The 18,670-nt window shown below is 35.0% G+C and overlaps 1 protein-coding gene across 25 annotated transcripts in view; it reads right to left on the bottom strand.

Moving 5' to 3' along the window:
• Positions 1-18,670, bottom strand: part of LRRFIP2 (LRR binding FLII interacting protein 2) — a 101,838-nt gene that overhangs the window by 20,821 nt on the left and 62,347 nt on the right. For 16 of the 25 annotated variants that reach the window (XM_019727639.3, XM_019727646.3, XM_019727648.3 and 13 more), the window contains 4 exons: positions 16,721-16,765; positions 15,170-15,286; positions 12,214-12,285; positions 7,461-7,631 (listed from right to left, as the gene is read on the bottom strand). In XM_019727639.3, the coding sequence (XP_019583198.3) occupies positions 7,461-7,631; positions 12,214-12,285; positions 15,170-15,286; positions 16,721-16,765 (405 nt within the window). The remainder of the gene's footprint in view (positions 1-7,460; positions 7,632-12,213; positions 12,286-15,169; positions 15,287-16,720; positions 16,766-18,670) is intronic. The other 9 variants (XM_019727645.3, XM_074312620.2, XM_088798279.1 and 6 more) reach the window with 1 other exon arrangement.

Below are 18,670 nucleotides of genomic sequence, written 5' to 3'. Positions count from 1 at the left end.
TAGGCCTATATGATGAAAACAATGTTGTAATGACTCATGAATACAGACCAAGGGAGCAGAACAGAACATCCAAAGATAGACCCAATTCATATACAAATATATTAAACAATGACATAACAAAAAGGGCATCTCAAATCAATAAGAAAAAATACTTTTAAATTAGTGATGATGGGATACCTGGATATCCATACAGAAAAATAAAATTGGAACCAAACTTCATACCATATACCAGGACAATTTCCAAATGGATCAGAAGTGTTCAGAAAGAAAAGAGAGAGAAAGGGAAGTGGAGAGAGGGAGGGTGGGTGGAAGGAAACTGTTAATAGTACTAGAGAAAAGGTGAGTGAATTCTTATAACCAAGGAATGGGGGGAAAACATTACTAAAAGTGACTCAAAAATCTACAAGCAAGAAAGAGAAGGGGGTAATAAATTAGACTAAATAAAAATAAAAACTTTTGAATGGCAAAAGACACTGTAAACAAAGTAAAAAGACAAATGACAAACTGAAAAAAAAAAATTTACAACTTATATCAGAGACAAAAAGTTACCATCTCTCCATTACAGAGAGCCTCTAAAATTAGAAAGGAAAAAAACAACACTCCATATAGAAAAAGTTGCTAAAGAAAAGGACAGTTCACAGAAGAGAAAAAGAAAACGAGAAATATCTATGACTATGAAAAGATGATCATACTAAAAGAAATATAAATTAAAACTGTATTTCTCATTAAAACACTAGTAAAAGTCCAAAAACTTGACAACATTTTTGGGAAAGTACTATGGGGAAGAAAACAGGTCCTACCATGTATTTTGGTAGGAATACAAAATTATATAACCCCTACAAAGGGAATTCAGCAGTATCTAGCAGAATTGCTACACCTTTTGGCTCAGCAAACCCACTTTAATAACTCCCAAAGATATGAAAACGCAAAAAGACCTATGCATATGTAGTACGTCATTTCTGCAGGACTACTTTTAACAGCAAAAGACTGCAAACAACTCAAATTGTCCACTAATAGGGAACTGGTGGAATAATCTATAGTACATCCACACGATGGAATAAATATACAGTGATAAAAAAGAATGAGGCAGGTCTCTACATACTACAATCATATGGTGATTAAATCAAGGTGCGTAAGAGTATTTACAGTATGCTACCATTTTCTAAGAAAGGAAGAATACAAATACAGATATTTGCATATATTTTTTGAATGGCAAGATATATCTATACTATATCTATATCTACATATCTATATCCATCTATCCATCTATACTTCTTAGGCTAAAAATTGGAAGAATAAACCAGTTAATTTAAAAATTCCCTTAAGGAAGGAGGAAATAGGAATGAAGAGACAGTGGTAAAAGAAAGATTGAGTTCTTTGAATATATATTTTTGTTGTTGATTAGACTTCAGACATATGTAAATATTTTCCATAATTGTAAAACAAAAGTAAAAACTCTAGAGTCATGAACATGAACTAGAACTATCATCAGCATAAACTCTTAAGACATTTTGACTTTAAAAACTTTTGTTACTTTTAAAAACAATGGTTGGACTATACATAGCCTAGCAGCAAAATAACAACCAAACAGAACACAACAAAAAATGTTCAACTATTTTCAGTAATTATATTGTTGGTGGTAACATTGGTATTGCTATTCTGGATACTGTGGTATAAAGCAACGAGAATAGAACATAACATAATTACTATCATCTCCAGTGACTTTGAGAACTGGGAATGGTAGAGTGGGAAAAAGGATATATACATATATAAGACAGATGAGGTTAAGTAAAAACCTAGAACTATCATGAGCATAAACTCATGACATTTTGACTTTAAAAACTTTTGTTTTTAAATTATTTTTTAAATATTCCACATACATATTTCCCTGATACATCCACTAAAAAGGCCTATAAAGTGATGAACTTGGTGGCCAGACCACCCCTAGCACCCACACTGCTCCACCAAAAAAGAACCAGGGTTCCTTGGACAAATGGCTGATTCCAGGTCTGGATGAGGAAATGTACCAGATGAGCATGGAACATCTTCCTGCGCTAAAGAGCTAAGAAGATATCAAAAACAACTAGACTCATGTCAAAATTACTTGGGAACCAACCTAAAAGGTTCACATTACTTAAAGGTTGGACAATAAAATCAGTAAGAAAAAAAGCTGTAATGGATTGAAATCATCAACTGCTTGAATTCTTGACTTCATAATGGTATTTTTTAAAAACCAAATAATGGATGACTATGGTAAGATCCTAAACAACCAATTCTTTATTTTGAAAACTTGTAAATAAAGAATCAAGCCTTTATCTCCCCTTTCTTATGTAAAGTGTCTCATCCGAGTAATAAGAGATGAGGGGACATTTATCTTTAAAGATGGTCTTGTGCTAATAAATAAAGCACAAGAAAGTGGAAAGACAAACCATGGAATGGGAAAAGATATTTGCAAATCACCTGTCTGATAAGAGACTTATATCTAAACTATATAAACTCTTATAACTCAGTAATAAAAAGACAATCCAATTTAAAAATTGGCAAAGGATTTAAATAGATATTTCTCCAAGAAAGATATTCAAATAGTCAATAAGCATATGAAAACATGTACTCAAAATCATTAGTCATCAGAAAAATGCAAATCAAAACCACACCTGCTATGACAGACTAGAGGAAAAGTCAGAATATAACAAGTGTTGGTGAAGCTGTGGAGAAATCAGAACTTGCATACACTGCCAGTGGGAATATGAAATGGTGCAGCCAGAAAAGGTCTGGCATTCCAAAATGGTTAAACATAGAGTTGCCATATGACCCAGCAATTCTACTCCTAGAAACAACAATGTATGTCCACACAAAAACTTATACACAGACGTTTATCTTAGCATTAGTCAACATAGACAAAAAGTAGAAAAAGTGCATGAGAAGGATGTGATTGGTACCACACATCTTCCTCATCAGAACCTAATTGCTACCTACAGTGACGATGGACTCCTAAAACTCTGGAAACCCTAATTCAACCTTTCTCTTTTTAAACTAGCTTGACAGTATGTACTTAAATGAAGACATATTCATGTGTGGCTTTTTTTTTTTTTTTGCCAGTTTTTCTGAGTAAATTGAATTAGCCACAAAAATAATTTTGTGAAATTTCATATTTAAGTAGTAGTTACCAACTTTTTTATATGTTTCTGAGGTATTCGTTTGTTTCTAATTGGAAGTCACTTAATGTTTTCAGTAATCTTTTACTTGAAGAGTGAAACCCTGACATTCCTAGAAAAACTGTAGTCTTTTGATTATTTGAAATGCTGATTAAAATGTGCCTCCATGCAGTAAAATTTATAAATGAGGAACTATCCCATATTCAGTGGCTGTTGGCTGTTCCATCTTGTTTTTTTTAGATGTTAAACTTTATGCCTTTCTGGAGAAAAGAATAAAAACCAATGCCCATCAATGCACAAATGAATAAACAAAATGTGGTGAATGCAGTAAATGAAATATTATTAGGCCATAAAAAGGAATGAAATACTACTGCTTCATAGTACAACATGGATGAACCTTGAAAATATAAGAGAAAGAAGCCAATCACAAAAGCCCACATTTTATACCATTTCGCTGAAATGAAAGTCTAGATTAGGAAAATCTATACAGACAGAAAGTACTGTAGATTAGTGGTTACTTAGGGCTGCAGGTGGCAGGAGACAGAGAAATGACAGCTAAAGGGTGTAGGGTTGCTTCTTGACATGGTGAAAATAGTCTAAAATTGGCTGTGGTGATGGTTACACATATCAGTGAATATACAAAAAATCCCACCGAATTATACACTTTAAACAAATGAATCGTATGATATGTAAATTATCTCAATAAAGCTGTTTTAAAATAATAAAAGAAAAGAAAATAGAGCAGTAATAACAAAATTAGACTATCCCACTTTGCAACCCCTAATCAACTAACAGATCTAAGCATCCAGCTACAACGTCATTGAGAGACAGCCATACATCTGGGCCTCCTGAAAGAAAATAACTTATGACGTAGATTTGCCAAAAATACTAAATCTATATTTGATTTAGCCTCTAAACCTAACTACCTATTTAAAGGAAATATAGAGGAAAAAAGAATACGTTAAAGAGTCCATGGGAATAAAACAGCAAAATCCCTAAGACTGCCAGAAACTGGTAAGACAGGCAATCCAGTTTCTTCTTTCTTTCTTTTTTTATTAAGTATTGGGGTAAAATGGGTTAGTAAAATTACATAGGTTTCAAGTGTACAATTCTATAATATATCATTTATATATCACATTGGGTGTTCACTACCCAGAGTCAGTTCTCCTTCCATCACCATATATTTGATCCCCTTTCTCCTCTTCTACCACCTCCCTCTACCTTTACCCTCTGGTAACCACTAAACTGTTGTCTGTGTCTATGAGTTTTTGTTTCTTTGTCTTGTTCCTTCGTTGTTTTCAGTTTTACATCCCACATATAAGTAAAGTCATATGGTTCTTGACTTTTTCTGCCTGACTTATTTTGCTTAGATATCCAGTTTCGTCAACACATAAATTGAAAGAAAGAAAAAAAAAAGAGATGAAAGGAAACCTATAAATAAACAGAGTTAAAAGACATGAAAACTAATTCCAATGTGTGGAACTTACCTGGATCCCCGTTTTTATTAAGTATAAAAAAGAAAAATATTTTGTTTGTCTGTTTGTTTTTAAAAAAATCTTTTGTAACATATGAGACAATTAAAAATTTAACAATGATTGGAGCTGTAGTATAAAGGAATTATTCTTCATTTTTCAGATGTGAAATGGTCTTATGGTTACATTTTAGAGAGATAAGATTCCATGTTGTTTATAGAGTTATACCTAAATTCACATTAAAATATGAGATGGTGAGGACTTGCTTCAAATGAGTGGAGGAAGTGCAAAATTGGCCATGGGTTGATGTTTGTTGGGAGTAGGTGATGGGTTTAGGAAGCTCATTATACTCTTCTATTTTTTCATATGTTTAAAATCTGTAATAAAACTTTTTTTAATCACATAATCTTAAAAAAGAGCAGAATTTGCTAATAAAATGAATAGCTATTAAGAAAAGAAGAATATACTTGAGACACTACTAATCAGGCATTTTTGTCCCTAAGGTAGGTATAGAAGATACAATTATAATCCCAACAGGAAGCACTAAAGACATTTTGAAAAACTGCATTAGTATCATCATTATTTTAATTGAATGATCCTTCTCTACCTTCACCATCTGCTGCTATAATGAAACATACAGAGTGCCTGACCTCTTTGTATGGCTGTGACCATGAGCATTCTACTGCATGAGGCAGTACGTACTCGTATCTAGAAGAAGAGCTCAGGGTGAAGGTATGTTACTGAGAGACACCATCACAAAGTCTTCGGCATCAGAGTACCTTAAACAGATTGACAGGGTATTTGAAGCTTACAGATTTTTCAAATTTCAAAAGCACAAGATTTAAAAAAACGAAAATAAAAATAACACAACTCTATATATACTAAGACATCTCTGTACCTTAGAAAATGATAGAAGAAAAAAATGGTTAAAATAGTTATGCGGGTTTTTTATTTTTTTATTTTATTTTAAAAATGCTCAAGGACATTTTAGAAGATGGAAAGGTAAGAACTCATTTTAGTTCTGATCATTAAATACGTAGCATGAGACTTTCTTCTAATCTGCTAGAAGGACCAGAAATCGATATGAAAAATGTGTGGGAAAGCAAAAAAGGAGTCCAAGGACTCTAGGTAAAGTATGATGGCTCAGAATAGCCAAAATTTGCCCGAGGAAAGACTCAAAGAGGCCACCACTTATTGCCATTAAATCATACTCTTCAACTGGCTACTGTCATCCAAAATGAAAACACCCGGAAGCTTCTTTTTCACCTATCTACATACAAGTCTTCTTATCCTAACTTTCTTTTTGAAAAGGCTATTTTTAGAGTAGTTTTAGGTTCACAGCAAAGGTAAGTGGCAAGCACAGAGTTTGAAAATAACCCCTGCCCCCACATAGGAACAGCCATCCCCACTCAACACCCCAGCCCAGAGCCAGAGTGGTACATTGGTTACAATCAGTGTACCTATACTGTCACATCATTATCACCCAAAGTCCATAGTTTACATTAGGGTTCATTCTTAGTGCTGTACATTCTATGGGCTTTGATAAATGTATTACGAGTCCACCATTACAGTATTGTACAAAATAGTATCACTGCCCTAAAAATCCTCTGCACTCCACCTATGCACTCCCTCCTTCCCACAAACTCTTGGCAAACACTTCCTAACACTTTTTAAATATTACTAAAACAGACTGGAATGAGCATTTTCAGTCCTCAAAGAAAGAAAGCCCTATAGAGTCTACAGTATTAACGCTGGTCCCTTAGAGGTTGTATTAACAGTTCCTCTCCCCATTATTATGTACAAACTCAGATTGTTATTGTTTCTAACAATTCACCAATGCACAGTTCCTAAATTATTTTCTGGGTTCTTTATTTTTGCAATGTAGTGGCAACTCATTTTTCGGCAGTAATAATCATTTATCCTCTGTTTGGACTGATATCAACCCTTTAAAAAGAGGGCGGCCCAATGGCTCAGTTGGTTAGAGTGCGAGCTCTTAATAACAAGGTTGCCTGTTCAATTCCCACATGGCATGGTGGGCTGTGCCCCCTGCAACTACAGATTGAAAATGGTGACTGGACTTGGAGCTGAGCTGCGCCCTCCACAACTAGATTGAAGGACAACGACTTGGAGCTGATGGACCCTGGAGAAAAACACTGTTCCCCAATATTCCCCGATAAACCTTTTTTAAGAAGTCCGAATCCAATAAGCTTTTAAGAGAACCCAATTTGTTTTTTGCAGTTGTCAAAGAGCAAATCTGGACCTTGGGCAGCGGCTTTAATTTTCCATCTGCACATTTTAATAATATAGTTTACAAACCTCTAAAGAAAACATCTGTTGATTTCTGACCCACATCTCCAAACTGCTGTTTCTAAATTACTGATTAAAAACTTCTCTCCAATCATTTAGAAAACACTTTCTCTTGAGAAATGGGGGTGGAAGGGAGTGTAAAAAAGAAAAAAAAAAAAGAAAAATTAATCATCACACTGAAAGTCTTTGGAGCTTTGTGGAGTTCCAGCCAGTTAAAACAGGAAGAAATAAGTAATTCACTTATTAAGTGTTCCAATTAAGAGATACAAAATAAAGATAAAACTTGAATTGTATTCTATTTTCAGAAACTAAGAGGTCACAACTTTTCCTTAATAAACGATAAAAATTTTAAAAGAAAAATATTTTAGGACCTGTTTAATCTTATGTTTTGCCAACTTCCTACCAATTGGTTTTAACTAAAACATCCAGGTATGCTGCATTCTTCCATTAAGTCCAGTACTTTTTAAATGGGAAGCTTTAATTTTCTGACCCAAGAGAAAGGCGTGATACAAGGTGAACAATTTACCTTTGATTTTTCTGCATTTTCTCTATAAAATTCCGCCATCTGCTCCTCCTGTTCTTCAATAACATCCTTGAGGGTGTCTACCTGGTAGATCAAATTGTTCTTCTCATTGTCTAACTGTGCATTGGAAACCATGGCTTTCTTGTATTTTTCTTCCACTTCAGACAAAGATTCCTAAATGAAAGTCAAAGTCATCAGCCTGATATCTAAGATATGTTCATTGCCTATATACAACATGTAATAGGAAACTACAGCACTGGCACAAACACATGAAGATGCACTTTTGCAAAATACAAGCAGTTTGGGGAACTCCTTGTTTAGTAACATGCACATAAGACAGAAAGATGGTAATAAGCCAATAATGCATTATAAGAACTTTATGTGCTGTCTGCTATCCAAGGGAACAAAATCAAGCAGCATGGTAGCCTCTGAACGATGAAAAGGTGAGCAGACGACATGTATTTTTAAGAGTCATAAAATGATGCATCATCAACATTTTCAGAAATGTTACTCCTGTAGTTTTTAATAATTTGTTTGGTATTCAGAATGCAACGAGACAACAGAATACAGCCTCACTTTACACAAATAAACTTCCTACTCATTTGAATTTTGCTACTTCCTGGATGTTTGTTTTCAGTACTTTCCTGGTCTAATGTAAATGTATAAACATGTTTTTCTAGCAATTATTCAAATTTAGTCATTTTTAAATAAGCAATACAAAATGATTATTTAAAAAAGAGCTACCACAAAATGCCTGAAATTTTATCTACTTCTATGTTTTCTGCCTAAAAGAGCTTACAAGTCTGTTTTTTAGTAACAATATCTAGTTTGATAGCTTACTACTAACGACTTTTTTTTTTTTTTTTTTTTTTTTTTAACGACTAACTTTTTTTAAAGCTAAAAGGAAAGACATTTCACATACCATAGTTCCCTGAAAATAAGACCGGGTCTTACATTAACTTTTGCTCCAAAAGACGCATTAGGGCTTATTTTATATTACAAGCATCCTGAAAAATCATGCTATGGCTTATTTCCCGGTTAGGTCTTATTTTCGGGGAAACACGGTAGAAAAAAGTCATCAATGCTGGAAATAAATTTTTAAAATATTAATACAAATATTTATCAAACCAAGATCACTGATATAGAAATGAGAGGCCAGAGCAGTTACATTTATGATCACTTGATTTTTGACAAGGGTGCCCCAGACAACTCAGTGGGAAAAGAACAATTTTTTTTCAACAAATGGTGTTGGGACAACTGAATATACACATGCAAAAGGATGAAGTTGGATCCTTTTCTCACACCATACACAAAAATTAATTCAAAATGGACCAGAGACCCAAATGTAAGATTTAAAACTATAAAAGTCTTCAAAGAAAACATAGCAGTAAATCTTCATGTGCTTGGAGTAGGAAATGGTTTCTTACATACAAAACCGAAAGCACTATCAACAAAAGGAAAAACAGACTTCATCAAAATAAAAAAATTTTGTGCTACAAGCAATACCATCAAGAAATTGAAACGACAACTCAGAGAATGGGAGAAAATATTTGTAAATCTTCTATCTCATAAGGAGCTTGTATCCAGAACATATAAAGAACTCCTACAACTCAATAATAAAAAAGACACATAATTCAATTTAAAACTGACAAGGACTTGAATAAATATTTCTCTAAAGAGAATATACAAACGGCCAATACACACAGGAAAATATGCTCATCATTAGTAATTAGGGAAGTGCACATCGAAACCACAGTGAGATACCACTTCAGACCTACTAGGATAGCTATAATCTATAAAAAAAAGGGAAAAGAAACAAAGTGTCGGTGAGGATGTGGAAAAACTAGAACCCTCATACATTGCTGGTAAGAATGTAATATAGTGCAGCTACATTGGAAAACAGGTAACTCCTCAAAATGTTAAACACAGAATTACCATATGACCCAATGAAAAGTTATGTCTATACACAGACTTGTACACAAGTGTTCATAGCAGCATTATTCATAATAGCCAAAAATTGGAAACAACCCAAATGTCTATCAACTGACAAATGGATAAACAAAATGTGGTAAATCCTTCTGATGGAATATTACCTAGACATAAAATACAGAGAGAGAGAGAGAGAGAGAGAGAGAGAGAGAGAGAGAGAGAGAGAGAGAGACAGAGACAGAGAGACAGAGAGAGAGACAGAGAGAGAGAGAGAGAGAGAGAGAGAGAGAGAGAGAGAGAGAGAAAGAGGTACACGTCACAACATGGATGAATGTTGAAACCATTATGTTAAGTGAAAGCTCAGTCACAAACGACAACATACTGTACGATTCCATTTATATGAAATGTCCAGAATAGGCAAATCCACAGAGACAGAAAGTAGATTAGCGGTTATCCAGGGCTGAGTGTGGGAGTGAGAGACGAATGGGGAATGACTGCTAATTTTATGGGGTTTCTTTTGGGGATAATGGAAATGTTCTAAAATTGGGTTGTGGTGACGGTTATACTACTGTGTAGCTATGCTAAAAATCATTGAATTTTGTACACTGTAAATTTTATGGTACGCAAATTATGTCAATAAAGATACACACATTTGCATACACTTCATAATGTTTCACAAACTAGGATTGTATTAACAAGCAACGTTTATACTAGAATTGGGAACAAATACAACCCAAAGAAAGAATATAAGCAAAGTCAATTGTATAATGATTTTAAATAGTAGTATCGTAACACAATGCAAAATGTAGAATGAATTCGATCCATCTTAGAAGCTAATAGCATTAAAAAAATCCTCCTCACAACTCAGTCCCATATAAAATGGAGCATAACTGCATGAACACGAGAATCAAACCTAGTGCAAGCAGTAGCTGCAAAGACATAATATATAACACAATAAACTTGACATAAAGTTTATGTAATGCACTCGCCCTTTAAACAACAGACCACAGACGACTGTTTTAAATTTAAGTATCAAGGCAGTTTTAGTGATTTTAATCTAGCTTATATAGTGATACCCATTAGGAATTAGTTGTACTTAAGTCCGTCTAGGGCAGTGGTTTTCAAAGTGTGGGGTCTGAACTAACAGCAACAGCATTATTGGGAACCAGGTAAAAATGCAAATTTTCAACCCCATCCCAGACCCACAATCTGTGGGTCCAGCAATCTGTGTTTTAACAAGAGTGGGGAAAATCACCAAAAGGCAGACATACTTAATCAAAAATAATGTCATAAACAATGACCCAGCATCCTTTTTAAATAGGATACAGATACATCACACCACCATGCTTTATAATCAATCAGATCTTTTTTTAAAAAATGATTTTTCTCCCATTTAAAAATCATTTCAAGGATAAATATTAACCCGAAGTCAGGTTCAGTTATACACTGACCATGAATTAAGAAAAAGGATCTTATCTGTTCAAAGTCTCAAATAGATTTAATCTGTTCTTTTGTATCCTTCAAAGAATGTAATAAATGGTAGATCTAAAAGGTGAGAATAAAAATAAAATAAATAAAATAAAAAGCAAGTAAGAATGCCCCTGAATCGCTTGCTTTCCTGATACATGAGACTTTAATATGAGTGTATTTAATGTATTGGATTCAGTCCCTTGATCAAAGATATTTCCCAAAGTCACATCTCTAAAACCTTAAAAGGGGGATTAAGTTCTGAAGATTAGAGCAGTAAGACTAAACGAGCACATAGCATCCTAACTCTGTAATTCTCGTGATGTTTCCTGACAATCTCACACTGCCACTCAGCAGCTTCCAGGCTTCCCTCACAGGCACTCTCCATAGGACTTCCTACCTTTTTTGGTCCTGAGTCTCACCTGTAAGTTTCTCATGGACAACAATCACCTGCCTGGAGGTTTGGCTGGGAGCTGGGCGACTTCAAATCGCACCAAGGAGGCTGATGAAAGGGATGCCCATTAGCTTCATTGGGTACAGCCTGAGTCACCTTTCTGAATGTTTTGCTTATGCGTTTTCAGAGGCCTGATAGTATTTCTATTTCAAATAGGGACATGTGTGTGTCCAGAGGAACTTTTAGTTTCCTCATATTAGGCTTGAATTTCGTAATAAAAACATGGAGAAGAGTGTGATAGCCAAGTGCCATTTGTAACCAAAATGTCTACCTCACATGGAGACCTGTATTAAAACTGGTAGTCATCCTTGCTCAGAAAAGATAAGGCCCATTTAAATGTATCGCCAAATTCTTTAAGGCACTGAATCTGTGTAACCCTTTTTAACGAAAGGTTAAAAAAAAAAAGAAAAAGAAAACACAGGCTTCAGGGTCCTTCTTCCAGAGGGAATATTTGTAATAAAGCTCTCTTAGATGCTTCTTCCTCCTGTCTTTAATATTGATTGAATTTGGTGACAGAAATAGGCAATACTCTCTTATTTACCTTGGAAGAATTTTAAGGTCTGATTCTCAATTAAAAAGTATCCTTAGAATACTTTTTTAGGTGTTTGCCCAATTCAATTTTATATGGCTAAGACACAAGAGACATTCAAGTATTTTACAAGGTTTAAAAACTGTAAGGTATAAAATATTTTACCAAATATTCCAAAAGCGATATACTAAACATTTAAACATAAGCAGAGATCGAAAGTTCGCCTTCCCTATGCATTGCAGGTTAAGCACATGCTTGAAAGACAAACACTGTTAGTGAAGCTATGTGCAGTGGGGTTAACAGAACTCGTGAAGCCACCATTACCAGCACTTCTGCGTACAGACAGCATGCTTGGGCTGAGGAATGGGCCCTGATACCTTGAGTTCTTTAAGCCCCTGCATGTATCTCCCTTCTACATCCTGTATCTGGTCCTTAAGGTCATAGATATCCTGCGGGACATAGGAATGAACCATTGCATAAAACCACACATAAACATAGCTTCAGTGTCAAAAGAGTCAGATGAAAATGTGACCTTGCTTTTGTATATTCTAGACCAAAGGCAGAAAAATCAAAGTACACATATGTAACTGCCACTCCCAACCACTAAAAGGGGCAAACCGATCAGCTGATAGCGGGACTGGGGAAGGTCTGGAGTAATCAAACTAACGTGTTAAATATTTTCTTGGCATTAACTCCTGTTGAAACAGCATTAGCAAATGGGGGCGGGACTGTATATGAAAAAAAGCTATATAAATTATAACATTTTTAACACACAACTTTTAAAATTTTATAAATCATTTAAATAATTGAGCACAAGGCTTCACCTAGAACTAGTAAAATATGTAGTAAAATAATTATAGGCAGCAAATTTTACTGACTCATGCAGAAGTTTTAAAAAATATAATAAATGGATATGGACAAAGTTGTCTTTCAATAATTTGGTTACTGACCACAATTAATTTGCGAGAAAGGATGTAAAGGGAGGGAAGTTAAACCCAAACATTTTAAACACAAAGTCAAACGAGAGACTACCCTGAGAACACCATTTAAATAATGAGAAAAGCATTTGTTCCAAATGTTACCATAATCCTTGTTTAAAAAGTAAAGCCGGTCAAATTTTAAATGTAAAATATTGTTTCCCTGCTACATAAGGTCTATTCTGGATGTTTGATTTATGTGGGAAATAACTGCCACAAGGCCCTAAATACAATTCTGCAATAACAGGCAGATCAATCATCCAAAGCCGATTGTACACAATTTCTGTATTACATTTCCCTTGCCCCCTTCATTCCCTCTTTGGTAGGTTTGTCTGTCTTTTACTCATTGATTCATTCAACAGACATTTGTTGAGGACCTACGAGGAGCCAGATGCCAGGATACAAAAATCTCCTTTCGCTAAAGGAAGTCATTCTCTCAGAGAAGAAATACAGGGCAAGCACAAGCTAAGTCTGAGGCTATGTCCTCCTGCCTTTTGTCCCCCCTAGAAAACAGCACCTAGAGGTACGAGTTTTGTTACCCAACTTTGTACTCCCAGCACTTATGCCTGGTACTTAGTAAGAGTAAATACTGACACCGTCCAAGTCATGGCCATGCTGACCTGGGGCAGCTCTCCTCTGCCACCACTGCCACTGTTCCAAACCTCTCCACCCTGTCCTAACCCCCAACCCACTTTCACTGGCTCCCCATTGCACAAGTCAGACTCCGGCTCCACCCTGCCTACACTCGTGCTCTGTCACCACCTGCTCCGACCTCCTCCTCTACTCAGCCAGTGAGAGGGAACCTCCAAATCAGGCCACCCCATCCATCTTAGCTCATCCTCTCACTCACTCGGGGATTTTGCTCTGTCTGTTGCCCCTCTCGTTCCTCAGCCTTCATATTCTCTCTCTACTGGCTCAATCCAACCAATGAAAATAATAATCCTGCCTTTAGAAGAAAACAAAAACCTTCTCTTAACCCTCTATCTCTCTCCGCTACTGACAAACCAACTTCCTATCCTCCAGTATTCTCTTCAGGGCACGTTTTTTACATTTTCTTCTCCCATCACAGTTTTGACTTGCTCATCTCATCCTCATTGGTCAATCACAGAGTTACTGTCCTCGCCTCCAGTGCTTCCTCCAAACTGTGGTCCTTTAGGAATGCAACTCAGAAAGTATGTCTTCCCCTATTTCACACCCCACAATTGAGTCAGGGTAAAACTGAATTCATTTTAGGTTGCCAAACAAGATGCTTGGCGATTGGGCCAATCACTACTTCTCCAGCCGTCCCTGTCACCCACCACTACTCACTTCTCATCCCATCCTCTGGCAAGTGCACTATACAGATAACTTTCTGGTTCTCTGAATGAATTTCTCTCAGGGGGAAGAAAGCCTTCCCCCTTCAACTTCTCTTCCTGGTTAAGTTTTGTTCTTCCTTCAAACCTTAGCTCACAGTTTTTCTCCTTTGAAAAGCCTTTGGTTATCTCGTCTCCTAGTCCAATTTAGATGATGCTTCTCTGAACTCCCTTAACAGCCCTGGTCTTGCTACTACCATTATATCATACCACTTGGTTTTACTAGTTTGTATCAGCTGATCTTCCCTATGAAACAATGAACTCCTGAAGTCCAAAGTGTGTTTTACTGCCTAAATCTCTAGGACCAAAGGTTCAGTAAATGTTGAATGAATGAATGAATGAATGAATGAATGAATGAAATTTTTATTACTGCCCTTCTCCCATTGCTCACAAATAGTAGGTTCAGCAAACAGACATTTAAATAAATACATTTTTAAAATCCCCATCTTTCAAATAAAAGGGTTGATAAGAATGGAGACACAACTAATGGTAAAATAAACTTTTCATTACTCAGGTATTTCTGTTATCCCAAATATTATTTTATTTGTCTTACCATGAAAAATTGAGAGATAACTGTACTCAAGCAGCCAAATAATACCATAATGGCTCACAAGACTAATAATTCCCAGTCTGTTTCCTTGTTCATCCACATATTTTCCATTTAAAATATGACCAATTATTTCTGAGAGAATTACTTTTATACACATTCAAAAGGCTTTTTTTTCGTTTCGTTTTGTTTTTTTGCCATTTTTAAATTAGCAGAACTCATTCCAATATCATCAAAAGTTCAGGAAAGAGAATAGAAAACAGAATTAACTAATCGCCTTCCTTTCAGACCGAAGTCACATTCTTGAACTGTAATCACAATTTTTTTTTTTAAAGAATTCATACTCCTTTTCTTTCTACTGCGTCACATTAAATGTTAAATAGTTCCAGGAGACTACTACACTACCAAGAAGCCAAAACATTGTTTTTTAAAAAGCACACCAAAAATTTCAGTTTACCCGCAATTCACTTAATGAGGTGTCTGGATCTACTAAGCTGCTGGTGTCTCCGCTTCCTCGTCTAGATGAGTTTCCACTTAGAGGTGTTGTTGCTGAGGCAGAATTTCGAGATGAAGGCTAGAGGAAAAAAAACATAACACTCCTAAGTCTTGTTTCTTTAAAAATATGTTCGCTATGGAAACTAACAATGGGGCAGGGCGGTGAAGGAGATCTAATAATACAGTGTAGATGAGAAGTTACCAAGTGCAACCTGCAGGCAATTCAGATTGGCTTTGGGGAGGGGGTACCCAGAGAAGGGCTCAGGCACTAGAAGCATGACTTCGTTCACTCAAACGCTTTATTGGAACCTAGAATTCGTAAGAATGAAGAAGGAAGTAGTTTTGTGTGAGAGTTATTTGTTTTCTAAGTTTATCTTTGCTGTACTGTAAACAACACTGGGGTGAGTACATCAGATTAATTTAAAAAGTTTTAGAACTTTGTAATTGATATGCTAATTAGCAGACCCCCTATTTAGTTCCTGAAGCTGCTTCTTTAGGATCTTTTCTTTTTCTAATACTTTGTTGATAAAGTTAGAGATACTATTTGCAGCTGAGAGCAACAACACCCTGTATCACTATGAATTTAGACAGCTCTTCCTGTAATTGATTTAAATGGGAGCTTGTGCTATTGGATTAATAAATGGCATAGATCTGAGCTGTCCAATAATAGCTCCTGGCACTGAGTACTTGTCATGTAATTAGTCCAAGTTGAGATTTTTTTTTTTTTATGTGTAAAATACACACCAGATTTCGAAGGTTTAGTGCAGAAAAAAAGAATGTAAAATATCTCAATAAATTTTCATATTGATTATGCTGAAATATTTTGGATATTTGGGTTAAATAAAATATATTCTTTAAATTAATTTTACTTGTTTCTTTCTACTGTTTTAATGTGGCTACTAGAAAATTTTAAATTATGTTATGTAGCTTACATTTGTGGCTTGCACTATATTTCTATTGGACAGAACTGGTATATCTTTTTTGGGTATAGCATAAAATTAATCCTGATAATCTCTCTAAGAGGAGTTTCCAAAAACAATTCTAGAAGAAAGTTAGAGACTTTGACACAAAGCAACTCCCAGAAAGGAGTTATTTTGCTTAAAAAAAAAAACCAAAACACACACACACACACACACACACACACACACACACATACATATATATCTTAAGGGGAAAAATATAAGAGTTTGTCACCACTATTCTTAAAGACACTTCATTTACAATGTTTATGGCTTCTTCTCAGGATCAAATTCTAAAGAAATGAAAATCAAAACAACAGCCAAAAGCTTAAGAGGTGACATTCAGGGAAATAAAATGCAGTGTCTCCTCTCTTCCCAGTGCTTCACATGATTCAACCTCCGAAGAATTTGGGGGGTCAAGGACAGGAAATGGATGAGGAGAGGAAGAATATCTCCATCAGTTCAATTGCAGTAAAACAAAGAATGAAATAGTAGTGGAAAGTAAGCTTAATTGACCTTGAGAATTTAATTCCCTTAGGACTTTATATACTCACTCTTGTATAAATTTCGGCATACTGTTTGTCAGATTTTTCATCCAACTAGAAAAGAACAGAGATAAAAATCAGGAAAGATGCTTAGGCATGTTGATTTTTTTAGGGGGAAAGAGTGACCTCATTTCAGTTCTCCAAATTCAATTGATGTTTTGAACCTAGAAGTAAACATACTAAAGCTGAATAAAAGTTAAAATACGTAAGACAAAATGTCAAGAATTTTAATTCTTACCCTAAGGAAGACATGAAGTAATAACCAAGCTGTCCTTTAACAAAAGTTTCGAGCTTTTAGAGAGATTTTCTTTTCTTGGTATTTGAACATATTAAGGAAAACAAACTATACATAAACTTAAGTTTTAGCATTGCAAATGTTAGCACTTAAAAAAGACTTGTACACTTCAAAAAGAAAAGTCTGATAAAACCTAAAGCCAAAAAAATTTTGTTATCTAAACATTTTTAAGACACAGGACATGTAGATAAGACTAGTATACTTAGCCACAAAAAATTCAGATTGGTATGTTAAATATATCATCAATTTTCCCCCACATCATTAAGGATTCCGTTGTTTGTCTTTTTTGTTTTGTTGGGTTTTTTTTTTTTTTTTAAGTAATACATGCACACGTATCAAAGAAGAAAAAACAAAAAACATGAAACAGCACAAGATTATGAGAAATAAGCTTCTCTCCCTACCACATCATATCCTGACCTTCAATGTTTACTGCAAGGGCAACCAACTCCCAAGTCTTTAAAGAATTCTAATAGTGTCTCAAATATATTCTATATCTTTTTTCCCTTATCAAGTGTCAGTGATTAGAAAAAGTACTTCATTTTTCTTCATGGCCAACTGTCACTCCCGGACCCCATGATATATTTAACTGACTTACTGTCTGATCTCTCTCTTTAATTTAAACCCTATGTCTGTGTTCTTTTCTGTATTCCTAACATCAAAAGCACCTGGTATATAGGACTCAAAATTTGTTGGATTAAGGAATAAATGACTCATACCCCATCTGTACCTATAGACTGACCTCTATTTTAACAGCTGCATATATCTCCTATTATCTGGACATACCATAACTGAGTTATCCTAGCTTCTGCTGATAGGCCTTAAGGTTCTTTTAGTTAAACAATGTTTCAAAAACAGAGGTTCCTTAAAGGTCTAGTCCAAAACCCTGACTTTAGCTAAGGAAAGAGAAATTTGAAGGTGAGAGATTTTGCTGAAGGTTGAACGACTACTAAATGTCAGAGCTGGAACCATATCTCAGTTTTATGAATTTATGCCCTAGTATTCATATTATTCATCTGTATATACTGTCCCAATTACCATTAGGGAAAAAAGTCACACAGAGATTTAACTAAATGAAAATATACCCAGACTCCAATTACTAGACCAACCCTCTAGAGATTTGAAAACCTTCCTCAGTTAATTATTAAAACACAAAACGTCATTATCTCTGGCTCTATTCAGATCACTCTAACTTCCTCATATTTGAAAGTTTTTCTGTTCTTTTTCATTATTCATATTTATCACATTCATGTTCTCGTAAATAACTTACACTATGAGCCACTATATCGGTAACATAAGTATACTATATTAGACTTTGAACTCTTTTTGCTACATCTTGCTGTAATGCTCTAAAAAAGGTATTGATTTTAGTTCACACTGATTTTCTTAAACCATATATGAAATGTTTTGTAACAATCAGGCAATGAAAGTAGTTTCTATATTGGCAATTTTTGCCATAAAAAGGAATAATCTTCCATTGCATCTATACTACTAAAATACATTACCTCATATTTAATGTGTTATTCTTCAGAGTTAAAGAAATACTACATCTGAATAAACTGCCTTATTTTCCTCAGAGTATCTTCCAACTCTCTTCTACTAATGAGTTAAAGAGAAAAACAGCATTCAGAAACATTCTTCTAGGTCTATTTGAAATTCTGTCTCAT

Source organism: Rhinolophus sinicus, chromosome 5 (genome assembly GCF_057876585.1).
Source record: "Rhinolophus sinicus isolate RSI-liver-muscle chromosome 5, RSI-T2T, whole genome shotgun sequence".
Taxonomy (NCBI): Eukaryota; Metazoa; Chordata; class Mammalia; order Chiroptera; family Rhinolophidae; genus Rhinolophus; species Rhinolophus sinicus.
This window is presented reverse-complemented; position numbering and strand designations above follow the sequence as displayed.